Source organism: Diabrotica virgifera, chromosome 9, assembly GCF_917563875.1.
Source record: "Diabrotica virgifera virgifera chromosome 9, PGI_DIABVI_V3a".
In the NCBI taxonomy this organism is placed as follows: Eukaryota; Metazoa; Arthropoda; class Insecta; order Coleoptera; family Chrysomelidae; genus Diabrotica; species Diabrotica virgifera.
In genome coordinates, this window is record NC_065451.1 from 113770555 (window position 1) to 113797602 (window position 27048).

General features: G+C 34.5%; 1 protein-coding gene across 2 annotated transcripts in view; it reads right to left on the bottom strand.

The window, feature by feature from the left end:
• The window catches only part of LOC114328735 (puratrophin-1), a 988347-nt gene that overhangs the window by 157950 nt on the left and 803349 nt on the right, over positions 1–27048 (bottom strand). For both annotated transcript variants that reach the window (XM_050661949.1, XM_050661948.1), the window contains exon 7: positions 10492–10733. In XM_050661949.1, the coding sequence (XP_050517906.1) occupies positions 10492–10733 (242 nt within the window). The remainder of the gene's footprint in view (positions 1–10491; positions 10734–27048) is intronic.

A 27048-nucleotide genomic window follows, 5' to 3' on the forward strand; every position in this document is an offset into this window, starting at 1 on the left:
ACCATGTTGATTCTTATGATATTTTCATTTACGGCTTCAAAATCTGTTATTTTGCGTTGATGTTTTTTATGTATCATTACGGATACACCTCTTTTTGCTCGCTGATGTTTCTCAACCCCACTATATATATGTACATAGTTCTTCAATTACTCTGTACCACATCCTTTCTTCTTCGTTTCAGTCAAGATAACTATGTCCATATTCAATTTGGTAATTTCTTGGATGACTTCTTCCACCTTTCCGCTAATGCTCTGTACATTCCAAGTGCCAATGTTCATTGTCCATTTTCGTAGCTGTTGTCGTTGTCTGTTTAATTCATCCGAAGCTCCGAGGCAACTTTTAATCTTTTTGGTAAATGCGGTTTTTTACAAGTGACAGGGAACCAACCTGACGTCTCAACCCCCAACCTGGAGGACCAGGTAATTTTTTGTTTAAGGTATTCTTCCTTTAGATTGGTTGTCTTTCAGGACTCTGGAGACCAGTCTTCCCCTTTAGGAGTGCGTGCCTGGTTTGGACGTTCTGAACGCAGTTTGATAGGTTGCGCGACATATACATGCCCCGCTTCCCCCACGCTAAGACGGCCCTTGCCACTCACCCACGGACAAAAGGAGACTCCAGTCTCACGCGGGGTGATTTGGAGGTGGGTATCGGGGTTTGGTCGTTGAGGGTTAGGTGTCGACAGGATTTCAAGGAAGAGGACAGCGGAATGCTGCTCCTATTAGTCGCCTTCTACGATCAAGTCAGGAGATACTGTGGGTGAATTCTACTTGGGTGGCCCGCATCCCGCACATAATACCTACATATTTAAAATAATCTCTCCCCTACTGCTCGGTCATAACTCATATTCCTCAATTTACTGCTCGGATCACAATCATTTACAATTACTGCAGGATCGCAATAATTTACAATTACTGCAGGTCATAATTCATAATCCCGTCGGTTATAAAAATAACTCTATCTGCATATTTTGTTTTTAATTTTTAAGCATTAACAAAAATGATGAACTAACAAAAATGTAATATGCCGACAGGTTGAATTTGAGGGTAATACGATATTTCTATCGATCACGGTTTTAAGTAACATGAATCATTTTCCACCTTATTTTTTTAATAATGTGATTTTGTAAAGGCATAACTTTAATTATTAATTTCGTATCGCCGCTTATTTAGTCTACCAAAAGTTATCAGAATTTAATGACAAAGACAACGCAGTTTTCTTAGTTTTTCAGTTTTTCTTACTTAGGTACCATCCGTATTCATTTCAGATACTTCCATGTCGCAAATAAAAACACGTAAAAATAAACATCTGGCTGTGAGTCACGCGTCCCACGTACCAAGAAAACTGTAAGCCGATGACAAACGTTCCCAAGCGAGACCTGCGAACGGATGAACTGATAGTAGGATGCGCAATACTGTCTACGCAGTTCGCCGACGCAGGTTGTGTCTCGCTTAGGTTCAATTTGCGCCGGACCTTAGGCCTTTATTATAAATATGGATAACTTTAAATTGGTCATTAATAGAATGATTATGATGAGAAGGTAAAGTGCTTACGTAGAATATGTTTTTATATTATTCAAAGCCATTTGTGTTCTGCTCTACATTTGTTAGAAGTTCTACCAGTTTGAGCGATGTAAGTTTTTAGGCAGTCACCACATGTAAGTATATACAGTGCGTCCATAAAGTAACGCATAAATTCGTTATTTCGTAAACTGGCGACTTTAAGGAAAATTACCGAAACAGGTCGATTTTTATTTTTAAATGACGATTTTTTAGCATATATATCATATTAGTGACGTCGTGACGGTGTGATGACGTAATCGATGATTTTTTTAAATGAGTATAGGGGTCATATGATAGCTCATTTGAAAGGGTATTCAATTCTCTATCCAACAATATAAACGTTAACATAATTATTTACACAGGGTGTTCAGAAAACATTTTTGTAATTAAAATAAGTGAGACAAAAAGAAGAATATATGTAATTTATTTAATTCAAAATACACTTTACCACTTACTAAGTAAATAAAAAAACTAAACGAAATGTTCAAACTGCCAAGAGACAGGTGGGTGGCAGCTTTAACATTGAATTTAAGCGAAAAACAATATTTATTTGCCAAATAAACATTTTTTTCCTGTTTTCTGAGAACAGTAAAACGTATTTTGAATTAAATAAATTACATACATTCTTCTTTTTGTCTCAATTATTTTAATTAAAAAAATGTTTTTTTGAACACCTTATATCAATAATTATGTTAATGTTTAGATTAGTGAATAGAGAATTGAATACCCTTTCAAATGAACTATCACATGACTCCTATTCTCATTTAAAAAAATCATCGATTACGTCATCATGCCCAGATGGATGACGTCACTAGTATGATATATATGCCAAAAAATCGGAATTTAAAAATAAAAATCGACCAGCTTCGGAATTTTTCCTTAATGTCGCCGGTTTACGAAATAATGAATTTATGCGTTACTTTATGGACGCACTGTATACATAACTGTGTACACCGTGTAAGTGCTTTTTCTTTTGGCTCTTGTTGTTCTTAATATATTTGCTGGAGTTATTGTTTGTCCTGAATGCTGGTGTTTATCTTTTGTTTTTTTTTTGTGTTTGGCTATTCTAGTTCATATTTTGCCTACAGAAGATACTGGATTTTTCTCTCTGGTAGCGGAAAGACTAATCACAGGGCTTTTTATGCAGTTTTTGGTTTAAAATTTTGTTCATTATTTGTGCCTTTTACCCATTATTTACTGCTATTTATTGAAGGATATTCAATTCTATCTCGAAGTTATTTTTTGACATGGAGAACTTCTGTTAATCTATGTAACATGCTATGGTAGGCTGCCAACAGGCAACTTGACCAATTCTTAGGTTACATTAATTCACTCCGTAGTCACATTGAATTTACAATAGGAACAGAACAGATTCAGTCCATATATTTATATTTGCTAAATTTAAACATCCTCAGATTTGAAAACAAACAGTTCTTCGTATTTCATAAACCTACCCAAACCGACACAACTATACATAACTTAACATCCCATCCTACATCTCGTCCCATTCCACTCGAAACTTCGGCAAAGTTTGAACTTGCACAGACTCTTCCTTATTTCCCGAAGTCAGAACAGTTCACAGTTATTTCCAAAATGATTTAAATGTCAACCTTCAGTTCTTGCAATGATTCTTTTATGTTTACGATGCATTTTCCTATGATAAATTTCTTCCAGCATTCCTCAACATTGAGATCAGGATCACATTCCATATTATTCAGTATCATTTTGAAGGTTCGTCTAAGTTCGTACTAGTAACAGAGCGTAAAGATCTGCATTATTCCTTGGTCCATAGTTTGAATCAAAGCCTACGGCAATCTAGGCGTAGTTGTAATTTTTTTATTGTTCACTTGCTGATGCGTTAAGAAAGGATACCGAATGCTTTTTATTTTGGTACATGATGTACCGATGTATCGATTCGATCCGCGAATACAGGAATTGGATTACATTTTTTCAATCCGCGAATAGTGAAAACGCGAATAAAAAAAGCGCGAATAAGGAGCTTTTACTATATTGAATGGAATTCTCAATATTGATATAATATAGATAAGGAAACATCTCAAGAATATTTATTTTCCTTTAATGCCTGATTGCACCAACAAATCTTAAGCTTAAGACGTGCTTTAAGCTCAGCTTACGAAACATACACGTAGCACCATTGAGTCTTAGGTCAATTTTAAGCTTGCCACAATGGATTGCCACGTGGATTGCTTAGATAAGAATCGAAAAATATGGTGCAACGTAAGTGAGACTTAAAGCGGCTCTATCTATAAGCTGAGCTAGGCTAAGCTGAAGCTTAAGATTTGTGGGTGAAACCAGGTAAGTTCTCCAAAATATTTTACCATGTTACATGCATCTATGAAAAGAAGTTAGCGGTTGAATATTTTGGGAACATATAAAATGAGTCGTGATTTTATATGTTCCCAAAATATTCAACCACTAACTTCTTTTTATAGATGCATGTAACATGGTAAAATATTTTGGAGAACTTACCTGGTTGCACCCACAAATCTTAAGCTTCAGCTTAGCCTAGCTCAGCTTATAGATAGAGCCGCTTTAAGTCTCACTTACGTTGCACCATATTTTTCGATTATTATCTAAGCAATCCACGTGGCAATTCATTGTGGCAAGCTTAAAATTGACCTAAGACTCAATGGTGCTACGTGTATGTACGGTGCAAGATGCCGGCGAGCATCGCGGCGAGATGCCTGGCGAGATGTGAGGCTTCACTAAATTTGTACGCTAAGTTTAATTCTTATTAACCGTTGGAATAAAAACGGCATTCGAAGAGGAATATACTTTCACGATTCGCCTTGATTGAATTATTCTGCAAGTACCATTAGTTATTACGTCATAGGAAAAACGATGTCAAAACGAGTCAATCTCATTCATATCCGAGATATAGATAATGAAAACATTAAATTAACGTTAATTTCAAGTTAAGGAGTTCCCTAGTTAACTATCCGAGATTAGCTGCTTTCAAAGACAATCCTTGATAGTTATGTAGGTACCTCGTTGTCGTAAATCCAGTACAGTTACGTTATGCTAAAAGACCCACTGTGAACACACCTTCTAAATTGGCTGGTTAAAACATAACCAATGTGTTTTAAACCAAAGTTTTAAAGTATATTATGGAAGTTTATATGAGGATCGTGTATACACGTCTAAATTCTTTCAAAATTTAAGTGAGAATAAAACCCATTTGTTTATAGTTAAGGTAGGTACGCAGACACTCTTAAATAATTTTTTTTGTCATGTCATTTTATTTAGAAGGTTTGCATACAAATCATGCATGCGTCATGATTTTCACTGATCAAAACGAAAACGAAGTCACTAACTTAATTTAATCAAAATGTTTATTGCAATGGGTAGGAACTTAAATACACTGCGGTGCAAAAAAATCTATCCACTAAAAATTTGGTCATTCTTGATGTTTCAAATTTCCTAAACCTGTTGTCCGATTTAAGCGATATTTTACCACGTTATAGCCTTATTCATTGACAATATCGCTGTAATAATATTGTTGCTAGACAGTCAAACTTTCATTGTATACCGGGTGTACGAATCAAATTGTGCTTTTTCTCAAAGTTCGCATCACCCTGTGGATTATTCTATCATTTATAAAATACTGAAATTAAAACCCAACTATAGCCTCAGGTTTTCTTAACATTTTGTTTTTCGATTCATTCGCTTATGTTGGATAATAAAAAAGTTAGGTACTTTAACAACTGGCCATGTTCGTCATCAGTACAGGGTGTTTTCTCTAAATAAGTGCGACAAACTTTAAGGGGTAATTTTACATGAGAAAATAATGACAATTTGCTTTATAATCATATGTCCGCAAACGATTCGTTTCTGAGATACGTTCAATTTTTCTTTACAAACTGACCATTTATTTATTGCTTTAAAACCAGCTAAGATATGCAAATGAAATTTGGTGGGCTTTAAGACGTAGTTATTGCACATTTTTTAACATACAACTAAAAATTGTATATTCACCATTGGCGTGCGTACGGGTAATATTATCGGTCATAATACCCGTTTGCGCGAAAATGGTGAATATTAAATTCTTAATTGTGTGTCAAAAAATGTGCAATAACTACTTCTTAAAACCCACCAAAGTTGATTTGCATATCTCAACTGGTTTTAAAGCAATAAATAAATCGTCAGTTTGTAAAAAAAAATGAACATCCCGTATCTCGGAAACGAAGCGTTTGCGGACATATGAATATAAAGCAAATTGTCATTATTTTCTAATGTAAAATTAACCCTTAAAGTTTGTCGCACTTATTTAGAAACATCCTGTACTGATGACGAACATGGCCAGTTGTTAAAGTACCTAACTTTTTTATTATCCAATGTAAGCGAATGAATCGAAAGACAAAATGTTACGAAAACCTGAGGCTATAGTTGGGTTTTAATTTCAGTATTTTATAAATGCTAGAATAATCCACAGGGTAATGCGAACTTTGAGAAAAAAAAAACACAGTTTGATTCGTACACTCGGTATACAGTGACAGTTTGACTGTCTAGCAACAATATTATTACAGCGATATTGTCAATGAATAAGGCATAACGTGGTAAAATATCACTTAAATCGGACAACAGGTTTAGGAAATTCGAAACATCAAAAATGACCAAATTTTTAGTGGATCGATTTTTTTGCAGCACAGTGTATGTACGTCCACCAGTAGACACACATAGTTTTTCTAAATAAAAGAAAAAAACAAGTTTCTTATATTCGTTTTTCTTGTATTCAATAGAAAAACAAATCTTTAAAACATTTTAGAACCACGCTTATTCCGTTGTTGAATTTCTGTCGATATTTACGTTAAAGTTAAATTAATTATGGATTTTGATATGCTTGGAAGGCCCGAAGGCACAGAATGTATCTCACAGAGATTAAAATTGCGAGGGCAATAACTTTAATTCAAGAAGGTTACTCAAGACGATGTACAGCAGAAATGTTAAAAATGTTAGTCGTGCTGCAATAAATAGAGCCTGGACTAGAAATGAAATGTATGGAGTTGTTAGAAAATGACCTTATACGCATCGTGCAAGGGCGGCTACAGCTAGAGAGACAACTATAAGATCGACTAGGACTAGATCGAAAGGCTAGAGAGCATCTACAAGACCATCAGAGATCGTCGAAGTACTCCTCGAACACTACAAAATGAGTTGGTAGAAGAAACGTGTACAATAGTAAATACTCAAACTATACGTAATCGGCTCCACTAACATGGGTTAAATGCAAGAAATCCAGCTAGCGTGTCTACTTGGACCCCTACACATCGTACAGCCAGACGTTTGTTTGCAGAAGAACACATGAATTGGAACATGGCAGAATGGAGTAACGTGATGTTTACTGACCCGTCCAGATTTACTTTGCATCATATTGATGGACTTGTTAGAGTCAGTAGAAGAACAGGCGAGCACTTTTTGAATTCTATAATTCAAGAACCCCAGGCTTTTGGCGGAGGTCCAATTAGGGTTTGGGGTGGGATAACTTTAAATGGCCGCTCTGATGACGACAGAGCGGTACATTAACGATGTTTTTGAACCACATGTCCCATTTGCTGAAAATATGTGTCCAGAATTTATCCTTCAGCAAGATAATGCAAGACCGCACGTATCCAGAATAGTGCAAAATACTTGACCACCCACAATATTTAGGTTATGGAGTGGCCAGCGAGGAGTGCAGATTTAAATCCCATTGAACAGATTTGGGTTACACTCGGAAGGTGCTTGAGGATCGTCAGCCACTAAGAAACCTACAACATTACGTCGGGGAAGTTCTTGTGGAAGAATGGGAATAACTAGATTAAGGAACCCATTAAGTGTACCTTCCCTTCTTCTTCTTTACGTGCCATCTCCGCGACGAAGGTTGGAAATCATCATTGCTATTCTAACTTTTGACACTACAGTCTGAAAGAGTTCAGTTGAGCTGCATCCAAACCATTCTCTGAGGTTTCTCAACCAGGACATTTTCTACCTATGCTGCGCCTTCCTTGAATCTTTCCCTGCATTATCAATTTTAGGAATTCATATCCGTCACCAAGTTTTATTGACCCAGATATTGTAGTTTTCTTATTTTGATGGCATCCAGTATCTCCCTGCTGTTCTCTATTCTTCTTAGTACTTCTTTATTGGTTATTCTGTCTGTCTTCCCCTTCCGCTAATGCTTCCAATCTATTGAGTTGTTTATTAAGAGTCCAAATCTCCACACCATACAAAAGAACAGACAATACATACCACTTTAGTACTCGTTTTCTAAGATTTAGGCTGAGGTACTGAGGAACTGCAAATTATGATAGAGGAACTCGCAGGCAGCTCCCAATACGTCGGCCTAAAAATGAACATGAAGAAAACAAAAATAATGACAAACACAGATGACCCCAGACGCATAACTATAAATGGCAGTGAGATAGAAAAAGTCCAGGAATATATCTACCTAGGCCAAATCCTGAAACTTGACAAAGAAAACCAAAGTGCGGAAATTAATAGGAGAGCAAGACTAGCATGGGTAGGATTTGGAAAACTTGGTTGGATACTTAAGAACCGCAAAATACCTCAATATTTGAGGACCAAAGTGTTCAACCAGTGCATCCTTCCTATCATGACATATGGGTGTCCAGATGACCCCAGACGCATAACTATAAATGGCAGTGAGATAGAAAAAGTCCAGGAATATATCTACCTAGGCCAAATCCTGAAACTTGACAAAGAAAACCAAAGTGCGGAAATTAATAGGAGAGCAAGACTAGCATGGGTAGGATTTGGAAAACTTGGTTGGATACTTAAGAACCGCAAAATACCTCAATATTTGAGGACCAAAGTGTTCAACCAGTGCATCCTTCCTATCATGACATATGGGTGTCAAACCTGGACCCTAACCAAGGCAAATATGAATAAACTAGCCACAACAGAAAGAGCTATGGAAAGAGCAATGTTAAGTATACGACTGTCAGATAAAAAGAGGAACGACTGGGTAAGATCAAAAACAAAATTCGAGGACATAACAACAAAAGTTGCCAAACTTAAATGGAGCTTTGCAGGCCACACTGTTAGACAAAAAGACCAACGTTGGAATGCCACGATACAACATTGGAGACCTTACCAAAGTAAACGACCGAGAGGAAGACCACAGATGAGATGGGTTGATGATATTAAAAGAGTAGCCGGAACGAATTGGAAATATGTTGCTCAGGATAGAGACCGATGGAAGGAGTTGGGAGAGGCCTATGTCCAAACGTGGACGATAGAAGGCTAAGAAGAAGGCTGAGGTCTCTACTACATAATATTTGTTTCATATTATTGATTGCGAACCTTCCCTGTCTCAGTTAAAATCGAGATTTTTGTTTTGAGAGGGTTTGGCCACATCTAACCACGCTGACCAGACGGGTTAGTGGGCTAGTGTAACTAATTTTAAAACGTGAGCATGAGCACTCTACTTAAATAGAAATCTGTCTACAATTTTTTAATTCAATTTTTTTGTATCATCTATTATAACGTATTTACTAAGCTTTATACACGACTAGTCAGTCATCCGGTATGTAAATCTACATATCATTATTATTGAGGAGAATGGACGTCACACAAATTATATAGAATATATCATGTTCCTCAAATGCAATAAAATTTACATGAAATGTCTCGAAATTACAATCATTTCATATCAGAGCGCCAACTCTGAATTTTGGTTAATAACGGGCGTAAATTGTAATTAAAGTTTATCGAAATCACATTTTTGAAGTCCATAAAACTGTCATTCATAAATACTATTCGTGTAGTGGCTATTGTAACATCTTAACCCAGCGTGAGCTAAGCCGATTAGAGGAACTATATTCTTCTTTTAGTGTCGTCTCTAAATCAGAGGTTGGATATCATCACACTATCTTTACTCTATCTACCGCTGCTCTGAAGAGTTAGCTATAGAACTGCATTTAATCCAGCCCCTTAAATTCTTTAACCCTAATTCTTCCCATAAATTCTTCAAGGAAAGGACACTTTCCTTCTTCTTATACTCCTTACTCCTCTTATCCTGAGGAATTATAGAGAAGTATATAAACGAACTATATTCTTTTGTACAACTGACCAAATTATTCCTACTTTATTATCTATGAGATAAGAGTAAGTCTCTGCCTTAATACCCGAAGAAAGATATATCAACTGGCGATTCGAATAATCTTTTTTCTCTTTAACTTATTTACATTCCCATTTGATGTTAGCTTTATTTATATCAATTTAACCGGTTATTAATCAAAATTCAGAGTTGGCGCAATGATATGAAATTATTGCAATTTATGGAAAAATATATTCAGTAGTAATTGCACAAGAGCTCTAAAATTATTGAATTTTTCCCGAGTGACACTTTGACAGTTTTAATTTCACGAGCCGAAGGCGAGTGAAATTATCTCAAAGTGTCACGAGGGCAAAAATTCTATATTAATTTTAGAGATCGAGTGCAATTTGTTGCGATTATTTCATGAATAAATCTGTTCAAAACCAAAATTTTATTGTAATTTATTTATGTATGTACAAATTAGTACGATTAAGGACACAGTTATAAATATTTTACGGTTGAAAGTCATCACTTTTATAATTTTTAAAACATTAATTGTCATTAATGTCACTGAATCTATTTTTTCATAGCAACGAAGGGCATTTGACGTAATATATTTGACGACGGGAAACTATCAAAAATTATCAGTTTAATTTAGATTTCTGTAGCTTTCTACTGGTCAGAATCTCCTATGAATGAAATGATCATGTAAATTCTATTTCATTTAAGTGAGATTATCTTTTGCATAAGATGTGTGCGGTGTCCTTTTAACAGCAGCGGCAACACCGAGCTGTTATTTTAACGAGTTTGGAACCGTTCAAAATGTAACTGCATACACAAATTATACATAATTCATAAATAAAAAGTAGTTACCTGCACTGATGGTTTAGGAACCTACGCGTGACTTGATTAGGAACTTCCTCGTTTCTCAACAATGACAGAGTAGTAAACAGAGTTTTTCCAGCGGTTTTACACTCTATTAGGAACGACTCTAGTTGTTTGAAGAATTCCACCCATTCAAGCTGATCGTGCGTGCAGGTACCACCGCAACTAGCCGGCGCTTGATCTTTTGTTATGTACGTTGTTAGAGATGCTTCATCGGATAAAAGAATGACCTGAAAGAAAATAATACCCAATTTAAAGCTTGATGAGTTTTTAATTAGTAAATAAACATGTTTTATACAGGATGGTCATCATCCTACGCTCTTTAAAATCTTTTCGGGTTTGTATATTATTGTCATCGATCAAATAAAATGTAAAGCATACAATTAAATAAGTATCTGATGGTACTGAAGGCTAAAATAAATGTATATCTTTCGCCAGGCTTAAATTCTGCATTGACAACAATTTCATAATTGTCCATGCGCGGTTTATGTAGGAGTATATATTAGATAAGTAACTACTGATTGAAGAAATTAAAAGACTTGTCTTGCATTTTAAAAATATGTGTATGTTACGAGTATTAACGAAAAACTTGGCTTGGGACATAAAAAACTGAGCGCATGATGAAAACACTTGGTGAGAGTTTCACGATTTGCTACAGCAACAAAACTTAGCTTTTACAGAGCTTCAGGTATGAACCAAATAAAAAATCCAAACGATCAATTTTAAAAAAAAAACTGGCTCCAAAGAAAAACTCGGAAGCCGCAAAAACCTCACTATCAAAATGGCAAAGGTCATATTTGTCAAAGGACAAATAAAAAAAAACAAGCATATTATGCAATATTAAAACATGCATACAGGGAGCAAGATCCCTGTTGACAAACGTTCTCAAAAATCCGTCAAGGAATTACTCTACACGCATTTACAAAGTGCTCTCCAATCTGTCAAAGATTTTCGCGCTTGGTGTAAGAGAAATTAACTATAAATTATTATTAGGTAGGTACATATTATTATATCAAGCATTGTTCACTTGGTAGCCTTAGACCCCAGGGTTACCACATCCCCACACCTCTTCATTCAGGATCTTCGTGATAGTGAGTGGGATGGACAATAGTATATACTGGGTTGGGATAAAGTATGGAACCAAGCAAATATCTTTGAAACGAAAAGAACAATATTTATGAAACTTTGCATGCAAGTACAGTGACGCAAAAGGTATCTGTTGCCATATTTTTTGTTACTATTCCACTTCCGGTTTCACCGGAAATACCCCTAACTTTTTTAAAAGAACTTGTTATTTTTAATTCATACATACCAAATTTGGTAGAGAAAATTTGTTAAAAAGTGTCCGTAGATAATTTTTTGTATTAATACAACGTAATAGGAAATAAACGAGTACCATCTATACTGTAGACTAAAATTGTTGTTTACATGCACTGCATGACTTATTTGAATTTAGTATAGTAGGTGAAACTGTTACTGAACTAATTGACAGAAATAAGTTGTATTAAAAATGGTTCATTTAAGTGGAAAAGATCGTATTGAAATATTAATGATATAATAATAGGTTATGGTGAATTTTCATTTTTTGGAAGTGAATTTTCCAAATCCATGGATTGGACGTAGAGGATTCATAGAGTGGCCCGCTCGTTCTCCGGACCTCAACCCGTTAATTTTTTTCTTTGGGTTATCTAAAATTACGTGTTTACGTTAGGCGACCAACATGCTTGCAGTATTTGAGACAAAGAATAATAATTGATGAATGTGAACTAATATGTGGAGAAATCTTGCAAAAAGTGACTCACGAATTTATTTATAGGCTTGCACGTTGTCAGGAGGTGAACAGCAAACATTTTCAACATTTGAAATTATTTATTTTTATTTTTAATATCATTGGTCTAACGTAAATAAATTAACCTATTTTTTAACTGTAAAGAGATTTATTTCTTGTTTTAATAGTTTTTTCTTCCACACTTGGTATGTATGAATTAAAAATAACAAGTTCTTTTAAAATCTGCAAAAATATACAGGGTGTCCCATTTAAAGTAAATAAGTTAAGGGTATTTCCGGTGAAACCGGAAGTGGAGTAATAACAAAAAATATGGCATCAGATGCCTTTTACGTCACTGTAATGCAAAGTTTCATAAATATTGTTCTTTTCGTTTCAAAGATATTTGCTTGGTTCCATACTTTATCCCAACTCTGTATATTATTATATAGAGTGTCCCAAAAGTAGTGGAACGGTCGAATATTTCGCGAACTAAACATCAGATCGAAAAACTGAAAAATACGTGTTCAATCATTTTAAAAAATCTATCCAATGACACCAAACACCAATCCCCACTACACTCCCTGGAGGTGGGGTGGGGGTTAACTTTAAAATCTCAAATGGAAACCCCCAGTTTTTCTTGCAAATTTGGATTCGTTGCGTAAAAGTAGGCAACTTTTATTCAAGATGTTTTTTTGAACTGTGGACAGATGGCGCTATAATTGGGAAAAACGATTTATCCTGATACCATAGGTAAATTATAGAAACGGTCTAATATCTCACGAAATACACTTCCAAATGAGAAACCAAAAAACAGATTTTTAATCTTTTTTGAAAACCTATCGAATAACACCAAACGTGACCCTCCATTCCACCCCCTGGATATGGGGTGGGGGTAACTTTAAAATCTTATATAGCAACCCCCACTTTTTATTGCAGATTCGGATTCGTCATAAAAAATTAAGCAACATTTATTCGAAACATTTTTTAAAATTTCTGATAGATGGCGCTAATAAATCGAATTTTTCCAATTAAGGCGCCTTCTATTAACAATTCTAAAAAATGTTTCGAATAAATGTTACTTAATTTTTCATGACGGATCCGAATCTGTAATAAAAAGTGGGGGTTGCTATTTAAGATTTTAAAGTTACCCCCCACCCCACATTCAGGGGGTGGGTTGGAGGGTCATGTTTGGTGTTATTCGATATGTTTTCGAAATATATTAAAAATCTGTTTTTTAGTTTCTCATTTGGAAGTGTATTTCGTGGGATATTAGACCGTTTCTATAATTTACCTATGGTATCAGGATAAATCGTTTTTCCCAATTATAGCGCCATCTATCCACAGTTCGAAAAAATGTCTTAAATAAAAGTTGCTTACTTTTATGTAGCAAATTAAAATCTGCAAGAAAAACTGGGGGTTTTCATTTGAGATTTTAAAGTTACCCCCCACCCCACCTCCAGGGGGTGTAGTGGGGGTTGGTGTTTGGTGTCATTGGATAGATTTTTGAAAATGATTGAAAACGTATTTTTCAGTTTTTCGATCCGATGTTTAGTTCGCGAAATATTCGACCGTTCCACTACTTTTGGGACACCCTGTATGATGTTATAGATAGACATTTGAAAGACTATTATAACAATGAAAACTGGTACGCTTATCTATCCTCCAGAGATGAATCGATTTCATCAATTGCGAATTTCTAGTATCGGATATAGTTATTCCATTTTATCTTTGCCCATGCGTCACGATTCATTTTCAAACAAATTAAGTCAAAACATACATTGTGTGTAATGTATACTATACAGGGTGTTTCATTAATAATTGTCCATATAGTAACTGGAGAAACCGTAGCACAAAATACGAAGATTTAACCTAAAACACTTAAATAAAATGTGGTTCCTTACTGAGTTACAGGGTGTTTTATCTAAAAATTTAAAAATTATTTTTGCTCAGCATTTTAAAACTATTCGACGTATCCTTTTCATACTTGGCAGTAAGTATAGGTACTGTACAAACTACTAAATTATGTTAAACAAACGTTTCTGTCTATTACCAGAGGCGTACGACGGGGGAAAGTGAACGGTTGACCCTTTCCAAATTCTACGCCACTGGCGGAATTGCTATTTTAGTTCAATTTTTGGATTCTCCAATACTTTCCATGAAAATAATATACTCTTCATTCGTAACGATAAAGTCATTAGTTTTCGAGATCTTTGAAGTAAAAATAAAAAGACACGGTTATTTTGATTAATGTATTGTGTCGCTTCAGTTTTAATTTCAAATCTCTCGAAAACTAATCACTTTATCGTTACGAATGAGAAGTATATTGTTTACATAAAAAGTATTGAAGGACCAAAAAATAACACTAAAATAACAATTTTGTTAATGGCGCAGAATTTGGGAAGGGTCAACCAGACACGTACCCCCTGTCGTACGCCTCTGGTAGTAGCTAAAAACGTATATTTATCTTAATTTAGTAGGGTGTACAGTACCTACAATTTCTGCCAAGTATTATAAGGATACGCCAAATAGTTTTTATAGTAATGGGTGCAAATAATTTTTAATCAATTGAATCATATAAAATTAATTAAAATAACTGTGCCGTTTCATATTTAACTTCAAATATCTCGAAAACTAATAATTTAATCGTTACCAATGTGGAGTATAATATTTACGTAGAAAGTATTGGAGAATCTAAAAATGGCACTAAAATAGTAATTCCACCAGTGGCGTAGAATTTGGTAAGGGTCAACCATTTACTATCCCCTGTCGTACGCCTCTGGTAGTAGCTGGAAACGTTTGTTTATCATAATTTAGTAGGGTGTATAGTAGTCACACTTTCTGCCAAGTATGAAAAAGATAAGTCGAATAGTTGTAAAATGCTGAGCAAAAATAGGTTTTAAATTTTTAGATAAAACACCCTGTAACTCAGTAAAGAACCACATTTTATTTAAGTGTTTTGGGTTAAATCTTCGTATTTTGTGCTAAGGTTTCTCCAGTTACTATATGGACAATTATTAGTGAAACACCCTGTATACCGTTCTATATAGTATATATACACATCGCGGAATGGGACGTTTCATCGCCGCCGGTTCATCGCCGCCGTTTCGATGCCGCCGGTTCATCGCCAGTCCATTTCATCGCCGTCCGTTTCATCGCCGGCCGTTTCATCGCCAGTTAGTCAGTTGATTTTGTATTATGGGAGATGACACGACACGACGTTAAATTCAGTTCAAAACTTATGACAAATAAAAAGATAAAAAATATTATATTAATTTATTGTTCTATTTCTACTTTCCCTAAATTTGATAGTAAATAGTATTAAATTTTTAGAGTTAAATTATATTTTATATTATAAAAGTCTATTAAAAGATTAAGTATGGCAACGGGATTGGTCATATCTCGCATTTCCTAGATTTCCTAAATAATACTAAAAATAAATAATAAATGTAACTGTCGAAAATTGGTCGAAAATTCGGAAATATATCAGTTAGCGATTAACTGACTGGCGATGAATCGGCCGGAGATGAATCGGCCGGGATGAACTGGCGGCATCGAAACGGCGGCGATGAAACGTCCTAGACCCACACATCGACGTACGTTTCACTTTATGTTTTGATTTAATTTGTTTGAAAATTACGTATGGGCAAAGTTAAAATGGAACAACTATAGGCGTATTTGCTATTTGTGCTTGTGCATTTTATACGTGTGCATAAACGAATTAACACTTCACACTTCGTTCTATGCGGCCGAATAAACTGCGTAACAAAACACATAGCGAAGTGTGGTGCCGCTATAAACATTTTTGATGCTAGATTATTAAATTGTGAGGTATTCTAGTACGAAAATGTACTCTCGCTTTAAGTCTTCAGAATACACCGCTTTCTAGAAAAATCGATTTGAAAATTTCGTTTTTTGAAGTTGAAAATTTCTTTCCAAAAAGAATTAATTATTTAGAAGAACGAAAACTGGTACGTTTATTTATCTTTCAAAGATGAATCGATTTCACAATTGCGAATTTCTAGTACCGGTCATAGGCGTCCGTCTTTGGTAGGTCAGCGGTGATTTTATCGCATAACTTTTAGTCTTTATTTTTTAAGCATTGTTGACACTAGATGATTAAATTATGAGGTATTCTAGTACTAAAAGTTACCCTTGCTTTAAATCGGTAAATACACCATTTTTTATTTTTTTTTCAAATTTAAAAAACGATTTTCTGAAAAAATATTTTTAAATCGATTTTTCTAGAAAACGGCGCATCACACCTACTTAAAGCAAGAGTACCTTTAGTACTAGAATACCTCACAATTTAACAATCCAGTCTCAAAAATTCTTAAAAAGTTAAAGACAAATAAGTTATGCGATAAAATATCCGTTGTCCTACCCAAAACGAGCACCTATGATCGATGCTAGAAATTCGCAATTAATGGAATGGATTTTACTCGGGAAGATAAATAGTCGTGCCAGTTTTCGTTTTCTTAAATATAGTCCGTTCGCTAAACTCAGACTCAACTGGCTAGTGATTTAAGCTAGTAATTTTGCCAATTTGATAAAATTGCCAAAAAAATCATTACTAAATAGTTAATAATTACTAAATATTTGGTAATTTTGCCAAAATTGGCAAAAAACAAAAAGTTACGTACTAAAATCATTAGTAATTTGCGTCTGAGTTTAGCGAACCGACTTATAGAAGCGTTCCGAAGGTATTTAAAAAACTATTGACAAGGCACCCTTTTCAAAGAGGTCTAGCTCCGTTAAGGCATTAGGAAGCATTTTCGGTCTAGGTGAATTGGATTAAATTGTCTTAAAATTATCTGAGGAATCTCTGGTCTTCGTTTGTCAGGAGTGTTTCTGAACACCCAGTGTATATCCGTATTTCTAGTATCTATCTCTATCTGTGAAACTTAACATAAAGGTTTGATATATAATTTGAAGTGCAAAATTTACTCATTTGCCTATTTCAAACAACGTGTTACAACTAAACTTCAACGTCCCCTGAAATATCTAATTAGTTGGGCTCTATTGTACTTAAGTTAAAACAAATTGTTGATTTAACGAAATGTCTTAGATGGGTTCATCGGCTGCATAAGCACAACCAACGAAAATTAAAATATGTCTTGCTTAGTCACTAATGAGATTTTAATTATTACAAATGACTATAATAAAGGGAATGTTAATAATACTCTTGTCTAGGTCTAACGGTACAATGATAATGAAGATTTTTAATAAACAAGATTGGGAACAGGGGTTACACGGGTTAAAGAATGTTGAGTTAAGTTAAATTGGTAGTTAGGTAAATATTATATTAGGTATATAATACAGAGTGCGCCAAACCTATGGTTTTCTTTTGTTACGGCTAAACTAAGGAGCGTATGAAATAAATGTTTAGAACAAAATTGACGTGTATCAATAATATAACATTATTTTCAATTATACAGGATAGATCATAACAACGGAATGGACCAAAGTGGTGATTTTTGATGGAACACCCTGTATATTAAAGCAATTTTTAATTTAATTTTTAAAAAATATGAAAAGATTATATAGGTTTTATAGGTCTCACATTTTAATTTTCGAAATATTTCGACTTTTATTGAGAAAATGGTTATATAAATGGGTTGTGGGCTAAAAAAATAAACTTCATATAATAATAATCTCTCTTACTTACGGATATCGCAAGTAAGAGAGAAAATTAGTTACTCTATCAAATAATTTTAAAAACAAGTTAGAAAAAAACATTTCCAACATTGCAAAATTGAAATTGCAATTGCAATTGAAAAACATTGCAATTTACTGCTTAGAATAACTTTTTCGCCATTTCTAAGGGAAAAATTATTTTCTTACATTCAAAAAATTAATAAAAAAAAAATTAATTAAATGAAGCTGACATTTTTTCACAAACTAAAAAAAAGTTTTTTTAATTCATAGCTTCTTTGTTTATAATAATTAAGAAACCTAATTGAAACCCCTGTCAACACACACTCTTTGTGTGTGTTTGAAGAGTTGGCTTGGAAGGTAGAGCAGCTCGGAATAGTGGAGGAATACTTTTCGGGAACCAAAGCTTTTCACCTCGCAATTTTCACAGAATGGATCAATTTGCTTGAAAATTTGAAAATAAGTAGTGAATAGTCCATGGATCAAAATCTATATGATGCTGACAGGCGCTTTTACCATGGAGGTGGTTGCCACCCCATCTCGGGGGTGCAATGTGTAGAGAGAATGCTTGTGATTGGTGAAGAGTTTGATGGAGGGAGAACAGAGTGGTTGAGTCTCATATTGATGAAGGAAAAAGATGGACTGTGTAATTAAGATCGGAAGGGAGCAGTCCAGTTAGAAAAATAGTACTTACTTACTTAATCAGTAGACCCATTAGTACCTTTCGGTGTAGGGTCATTTATAATACAATTCATTAAATTACAATTCAATAAATTACAATATTTTACAATCTTCTGAGCTGTCCTAGCTCTTAACGAACTTTCTCCATTCCTTCCTATTGGATGCCATCTGTGTTGCTTCCTGCCAAGTCTTACCCTTACTCTGCAGTATCTGCGAAATGTCACTGTTCCATTCTTTGATGGGCCTTCCTCTTCTATTCTTACCTATTGGTTTGGCTTCCCATACTCTTTTCACTTGCCTATCATTGTCCATCCGGGTTAGATGTCCGAACCATGCCAATTTTTTCTTCTTGATTGTGTCGAGTATCGGCTTGATTTTGAGTCTTTCTCTTATTTCTTCATTTCTGATTCTATCTGTTCTTTTTACTCCTATCGTTCTTCTGAGGTATTTCATCTCTGCTGCCTGTATTCTGCTCTGGTGTCTTTTGTTTAATATCCAATTTTCTGCTCCATATGTTACCGTAGGTCTATATATTGTTTTGTATATTGTCATCTTGGTCTTTGTTGATATTTCTTTATTATTAAGGAATCCTCTATTTAGTGCTTGGAATAGTTTTCCTGTGTTTTCCATTCTTTTGTTAAGATCGTCCTCTATGTCTCCTTTGTTGTTGATTACTGTTCCTAAGTATTTGTATGAATTTGTCTGTATTAATTGATGTTGGTCTATCATTATTTCTATTTGATCTTCCGTCCCTTGTTTCCTTGATATTTTCATTATCTGAGTCTTCTCTTTGTTTACGTTTAAGTTGTATTTGCTTGCTTCTAGGTTCCATTTCTCTAAGTTGTATTTCAGTTTTTCTGCTGTTTCCGCAATTAATACTATGTCGTCTGCAAATATACACATCTCAGCGTTTATCATTTGCATTCTGTTCCAACCGATGCAGTATTTCTTGAAAGTTTTCTTACATTCTTTCACTATCTCATCTATTACATTTATGAATAGCACTGGGCTGAGACTTCCCCCTTGTCTAACTCCTTGAGTTGTTTCAAATGGTTCTGACTGTATATTTAACATTCTTACTGTATTTGTTGTTTTCATGTATATACTCTTTGTTGCTTCTATCAGTTCTTCGCTTACTTCCTTCTTCTTTAGGCTTTCCCATATATCTTTTCTTTTGACTGAGTCGAAGGCTTTTTCCATGTCTATAAAGCTCAGGTATATTTCTCTATTTTTCTTTAATGCTTTTTCTATTACTTGTTGCATGGTAAATATATGGTCTTGTGTGTTGTGTCCTTTCCTGAATCCACTTTGTACGTCCTCTAATTTATGTTCTATTTCTTTTCTGATTTTCCTTTCTATTATGGTTTCGTATACTTTTGCTGCTACACATAGTAGTGATATACCTCTATAGTTCTTACAGTCTCTTGTGTTTCCTTTTTTGTATATAGGTATAATTACTGCATTTGTCCATTCTCTGGGTATTACTTTTCTCTTCCATATTAGGTTATATATGTATAACAATTTTTCTTTTGCTTTTATTCCTATATATTTCATCATTTCTGGTGCTACTTCATCGCTTCCTGGTGCTTTTCCAATCTTTATCTTTCTTATTGCTTCTTCTAGTTCTTCTTTTTCTATAGTTTCTGGATTTTCCGTGTTTCTTATGGATACTCTCTTTATGTGGCTTTCCTTCTCCATTGTGTTCACTTGATTTCCATTCAGTAACAGCTGGAAATGTTCCCTCCATCTTTCCATTATTGTTTTATCGTCATTTATTATTATTCCTTCCTTGTTCATTATTTGTTTCAGTTTCGTTTCTTTGTTGCTTCTTAGGTTTTTCAGTGTTCTATAAAATAATTTTACGTTTTCTGTGCTGTTTTCTTCCATTTTTTCTCCGAATTTTTCCCAACTTTTCTTTTTCTCTTTCCTAACTATCTCTTTAACTTTTGTTCTTTTTCTCTTATAATTTTCATATTTTTGTTGTGTTTTGTCTTGTATGTATTCTTTCCATAATTTCTTCTTTTCTTTTATTTCTCTTTTCACTTCATCGTTCCACCAAGACGTTCGTTTCCCTCTGTTGTTATTTCTTGTGGTTCCACATGTTGATTTAGCTGTTTTTATCATCGCATTTTTAAATTTTCCCCATTCTTCTTCTATTGTTTCTGTTATTATATGTTCATTGTCTATTTCTTTCTCTAGCCCTTCTGTGTATCTTATTTTCGTTGTTTCTTCCCTTAGTTTATAAATTTTTATTATTTCTTTGTGTTCTCTGTTTATGTTCTCATTTCTTTTTATTTCTTTTCTTTTGCTTTTGAATGTGGTTTCTAGTAGATAGTGGTCACTACCAATTTCATAACTCCTTTTCACCCTTACGTCTCTTATCCAGTTCTTCTCTGTTTTTTGCACTATAGTATAGTCTATAATTGATTGTTCGTCTCTTGATTTGACTTCTCTTGTGATCTTGTGTATCCTTTTATGTTGGAAGTGTGTGTTCATAATCACCAGGTTATTGTCTAGACAGAATTCAAGTAGTAATTTTCCATTTTTGTTTATTTTTTCCTCCCCATACGGTCCGATGACATTGTTCCATTTTTCTGCTTCTTTCCCCACTCTACTGTTCATGTCTCCTGTGATCACCATTTTCTCTGTACAATCATTTATCACTTCTTGTAATTTGTCCCAGAACTCATTCTTTTCGTTTTTTGTTGCGTCTTCATCTGGTCCATAGCATATGATTAGGTTTGTATTGGTTTCCTTTGTATCCATATATATGTCTACTCTTAGTATACGTTCGTTGTAATATATCCAATTTTTTACTTTGTTGATACTCTCCTTCTTAATCAGGCACGCTACTCCTGCCTGAGCTCTCTTCGTTTCTTCCACTCCACTGTATATTAGTAACATTCCGTTTTCTAATATTATTGATCCTCTTCCTTTTTTCTTTGTCTCTGTTATAGCTACTATTTCAATGTTCTTATCTCTAATTTCTTCCCCCAGTTCTATTTCTTTCCCATTTATACCTCTTACATTCCATGATGCCATTTTCAAAATTGTTCTGTTCTTTTCTATGTTTAAGTTGTACTTCAGTTTGTTTTTCCTTACGTTTGTGTTATTATCTTTAAATCTGGTCATGTCCCTGTTCTTTGCCTGTTTTGTTTCTCGGTCCGTCATTGTGTTTTCTACAGCTAGTTTTTTGAACAAGTTGGTTCTGTATTGTATGTTACTTTTTCTATCCGGCTTGTTTTTTGGTTCCATTTCCACTTAATGCCTTCAATAATTATGAATCCATATCCAATTTTTGTCCTTTTCCCATTAGTCTTTTCCTCTGCTGCTATCTTCCTAAGGTTTCTTTGTATTTCTATCTCTTTTAATGTTAGGTCACATTCTATATATACTCTATGTTGTTTATAGCTCATTAGTTTACCCTTGGCTTTCAGTATTTTCATTTTATCTTCGAATTTTTTACATTCTATAACACACATTGTTTCATTTATCTTTTGTACCCTATTTATTTCTGATTTTACTCCCATTTTTGCTTCTATGAAGTTCTCTATTTGCTCTGTTCCTATTGTGTCTAGTGGTAAGCCTCTCATTATTAGGTTATTTTTCTTCTTTTCTTTCTGACATGCTTCCAAGGTTATTTCTATTTTATCTATTTTTTGTTTCATCGTAGCCATTTCTTTCTTTAGATTTTCATTTTCTCTTATTATTTCTTTCATTTGCAATTTGTATTCATTATTTTCCTTCCTAATTTCTTTTAGTTCCTCAATCATATTACCCATTGTATTTTTTATATCTTCCAGGTCCTTGTTTTTCTTTTTGTTATCGCTTGCTAATTGTCTCATTAGTTCCATCATTTCGTTCTGGCTGCTGGTTTCATTCGTTGATGGTTTCGACCTGTCTGGTGTTCGGTTCACTTTTCTACTCCTGCTAAATATATCTGGCTCCTCTTTGCTTTTTCTTTTACCGTCCTCATTAATGCTATCATTACCATCCGCCATCTTTCTTCCTATTCAAATTATTAAAGTAGGTATGTATTTATAAATACAAATATTAAACCAAATTAAACCTACTTGATTAAATCAAATTAATTAAATTTTTTACTTTAATTACAAATATTTATATATTATTCAATTTTTTACTTTAATTATGAAACTATTTAAATACCATTTAATATCTTATTTATTTATTTATATCAACAATTAATGTTCACTTGAATAAATTAGATTTATCAACAATGTCTTCTTCTTATCTTCAATATCTTCTTATTCTTCGATATCTTCTTATTCTTCAATATCTTCTTATTCTTCAATATCTTCTTGTTTTCGTTCAGAAAGCCGACTCTGTATTTTTCGATTGATAGATACCGAAGTACCTTAATTATAATTAAATCAATTTATTAGTAATTACCACTGCTGAAAGCAGCTTCGGCTAGTCCACCCATAGGACCTTAACTTCTTATCAGTGCCAAAAAACTTGACTATGACTGTAATTATTTTACTGTTAGTAGTTAAAATATAATTTTATTAAAACTAGGTTAGATTAATAATGTATGGATCTTACTTTCAATATTCTTTTTAAATTTACACTGTAAGTTTCTTAACTCACTTATTTACACTTTGCAAATAATTTGGTGATTTTTCTGCTCGCAAAGCTTCAGTATTTGAAGTTTTTTTGCGGAGCGGATTTAAATATACCTCACTGTCTCTTTACCAGAACCGGTCTCACTAGAAAAATAGTAATTTTGTGTAAAGTGGTAAATTTGGTGGACGTGTAAGCAGATTTCTGCTGAGACGAAATCGTGATCGAGTCGAGAAGTACAATCTCCTGGTGTCAGAAGAGATTCCACTTTTCTGTCTAGAACGAGTAGCCGGTTTGTATCAATTTTGCACAAGATATCGAGCTGAGAGAAAAAATCGTGGAATTATAAAGATTGACATTGTGTGTATCGAGTCGGAGACTAAATAGAGGAGAGATTCGCAGAGAGAAGACTCGCGTAACCTTATTGCATAATCGAAACGCATAAAAAAGGAAGAAGAAGAAGACTTTGACTGAAATAAGGTGAATTTATATTGAGTACGTAGATAAAAGTGTATTTATAACGTCAGTTTAGATTCATAATATTATCGAGGAAGCAATTCCAGGGCCATCTCGAACACTAGAACGTAAATGCAGCGAAAAAACGAGTTAGCATCCAGGTTGCGTTAGGTAGGTATAGTTTGTCAGCAAAGAAAGGGTTAACAAGTTTCTATGCACAATGGCAAGAAAGTGTCGAGGATGGAATTCGTGCGCTCTGACTTTAGAATGTCAGTACCTGAGCCACTGAGCTACAGCCGCCCCATCTGTAATGGTGAGCGACAGGATAAAAAAATGTACCATTATACATTAGAGACACTCTCATAAATAGCAGTAAAGCGTAGAATAATGCTAAACAAGTTACTAGCAAAGAAACAAATTTACCATCTTTACGCAAAAAACTCAAAATCCTACCAGTAAACCTGAAAAAAACTAAGAACTTAAATACGTACCAGCAAATAGCACATGCACTAAATATCACAAAATGTTATACACGTCTATTTTAACAAACAATGTACATAAAAATGTTTAAAAACTCATCATTTTCTTTGCCTTATCCCTATGCGGGGTCGGCTTCCCTAAATGCATTTCTCCATACAATTCTATCTTGGGTCATATCAAGATGTCCCCATTATGTGCCATAATCCCTTTTACCAACATGTCCTGCCTAATCGTCTCCCCCCACGTCTTCTTTGGTCTTCCTCTCCTGCTCCTTCCAGGAATCTACACTTCAGCAATTTTTCGTATTGGGTGATTAGCGTCTCGACATTGAACATGACCAAACCTTCTTAACCTATGCTCTCTCATTTTGGCATGAAGTGGTGCCACACCTAGACTTCCCCTAATATACTCATTTTTAATTTTATCCTTTTTTGTCACTCCACTCATCCGTCTAAGCATTCTCATTTCCGCCACATGCATTCGTTGTTCCTCTTTCTTTTTCACTGCCCAACATTCAGTTCCGTACATCATAGCCGGTCTTATGGCTGTTTTATAGAATTTTCCCTTCAACTTCATTGGAATTTTCCTGTCACACAGCACACCACTCGCATCCTTCCACTTCATCCATCCAGCCCTGATTCTACTACATGCATCTCCATCTATTTCTCCATTACTCTGTAATACCTACCCCAGGTAGGTACTTAAAACTATTGCTTTTTACAATCAGTTCACCATCCAAAGATACCATTTTATTTGTAGTAACTCCATCTTTAAATGAACATTGCAAATACATACTCTGTCTTTGTCCTACTAAGTTTTAAACCTTTTTCCTCCAGAGCTTGTCTCCACCGTTCCATTTTTTGTTCTAAGTCTCTTTCACTATTTCCTACTAACACGACATCATCAGCATACATTAAGCAGCATGGAATGTTACCCTGTAGTTTCGCTGTTATCTGGTCCAAAACTAATGAGAATAAATACGGATTAAGCACCGAGCCTTGGTGCAATCCTACTTTCACATGAAATTTATCAGTCTCTCCCACACCTGTCCTAACACTAGCCGTTACTCCCTCATACATATCCCTCACAATCTTTACATATTCACCAGGGACTCCTTTCTTATTGAGTGCCCACCACAGAATCTCTCGAGGAACTCTATCATATGCTTTCTCAAGATCAATGAATACCATATGAGCGTTTGTTTCTTTACTCCTGTATTTTTCCATCAACTGCTTTATAATGAAAATTGCATCTGTTGTTGATCTGCCTGCATAAAGCCAAATTGATTCTCGGATATTACGGTCTCTTCACGTATCCGTCTATCAAGTACTCTTTCCCATATTTTCACGGTGTGACTAAGCAGTTTTATAGCCCTGTAGTTTGTACTTTGTTGTATATCTCCCTTGTTTTTGTAGACAGGTACTTAGTATACTGCTTCTCCATTCGTCTGGCATTTGTCCAACTTCCATAATTCTATTAAATAAACCTGCTAGCCACCTTGTTCGTTTCTCTCCCAATGCTCTCCATACTTCCCCAGGAATATCATCTGGTCCTACCGTTTTTCCTTTCTTGATTTTTTGAAGCGCTTTAGCCACTTCCTCGTTTGTTATTTTGGTGACCATTGCTGCTACTGTCTCTGTTGACTGTACAGGCTGTCTGTCAAATTCTTCATTTAATAAGCTGTCAATGTACTTTCTCCATCTCTTTTTGGCATCCTTTTCGTGAAACTAGTATTTTATTATTTTCATCTGGGATACATCTAATCTGATTAAAATCTTTTGCTTTTTTTTCTCTGTTTGGCTATTTTATATATCTTCGTTTCGCCTTTCCTGGCATCAAATTGATCGTATAGGCTTGAATACGCTTCTGCTTTGGCTTTTGCTACTGCTACTTTCGCTTCCTTTTTCGCCACCATATAGTTTTGAAGATCTGTGTCGGATCTGGTTTCTTGCCACTTTTTATATAATTTTCCCTTCTCTTTTATTCCCTTATCCTCCCTTCGCCTTCATTATATATTTACATATTATTTCCTCTACTGCATCATCATTAGTAGAGTTACACATCTTTTACGCCGCAAAAGATACAACCACGCATTCATTTTCCACTGGTCCAACCTCATTTTCTTCAGATCGTCTCTGACTGCATCTTTCCACTTTTTCTAGGCCGTCCTACAGCTCTTCTCTTCTCTCATCTGGTTCTTTTCAAAACACATTGTTTATAAGTCGACTGTCCTTACTCCGTATTACATGTCTTGCCAATCTTAACCTATTGGTCTTTACGTATCTACCAGATTTTCCTTTCCGAACTGAGTACCTAATTCGTTATTGTATCTGTGACTCCGTTTGTCTTCGCCCTCCATTCCATTCGCCTACTCATTCTTGCTAGTTTTGATATGTCGTCTCTGTTCACTGACAGATTCTCTCGTTGCTCGTGAGATAACCCAGATAAAAATGTTTAAAAACTAAACTATAAATATGTTTAAGGACATCTGATAACAATTCCTAATTATTATGGTAACTTTGTTTCGACGATACTAGTAATTTCAAGCAACAAATTATGGTCTCACCTTTTATTTCTATAAATGTTGTATACTTCCCGTACAAAAATAAAATATGTACAAATTGGCTCCCATAAAAATATATATACACAACCAAACATACCGGGTGGTGAATTGGAAAACGGGCCATAGGAAACTCAATGTAAAATTCTATACTGTTGAATTTCTGCTTCCCTATTTATTTTACATCAAAAGTCATAAGAAACTATTTGTAGAGGATTGAAATCTGTATTGAAAACAACTGTTGAAATTGTTCTACGAACAATAATTATTCAAAATTTTGTAAAAATATAATACAATTTTCAGAGTAATACGCCAAAGTTAGGCCACACACAGTGCAGTAATGTGTATAAGGTTGCATTTGGTGACA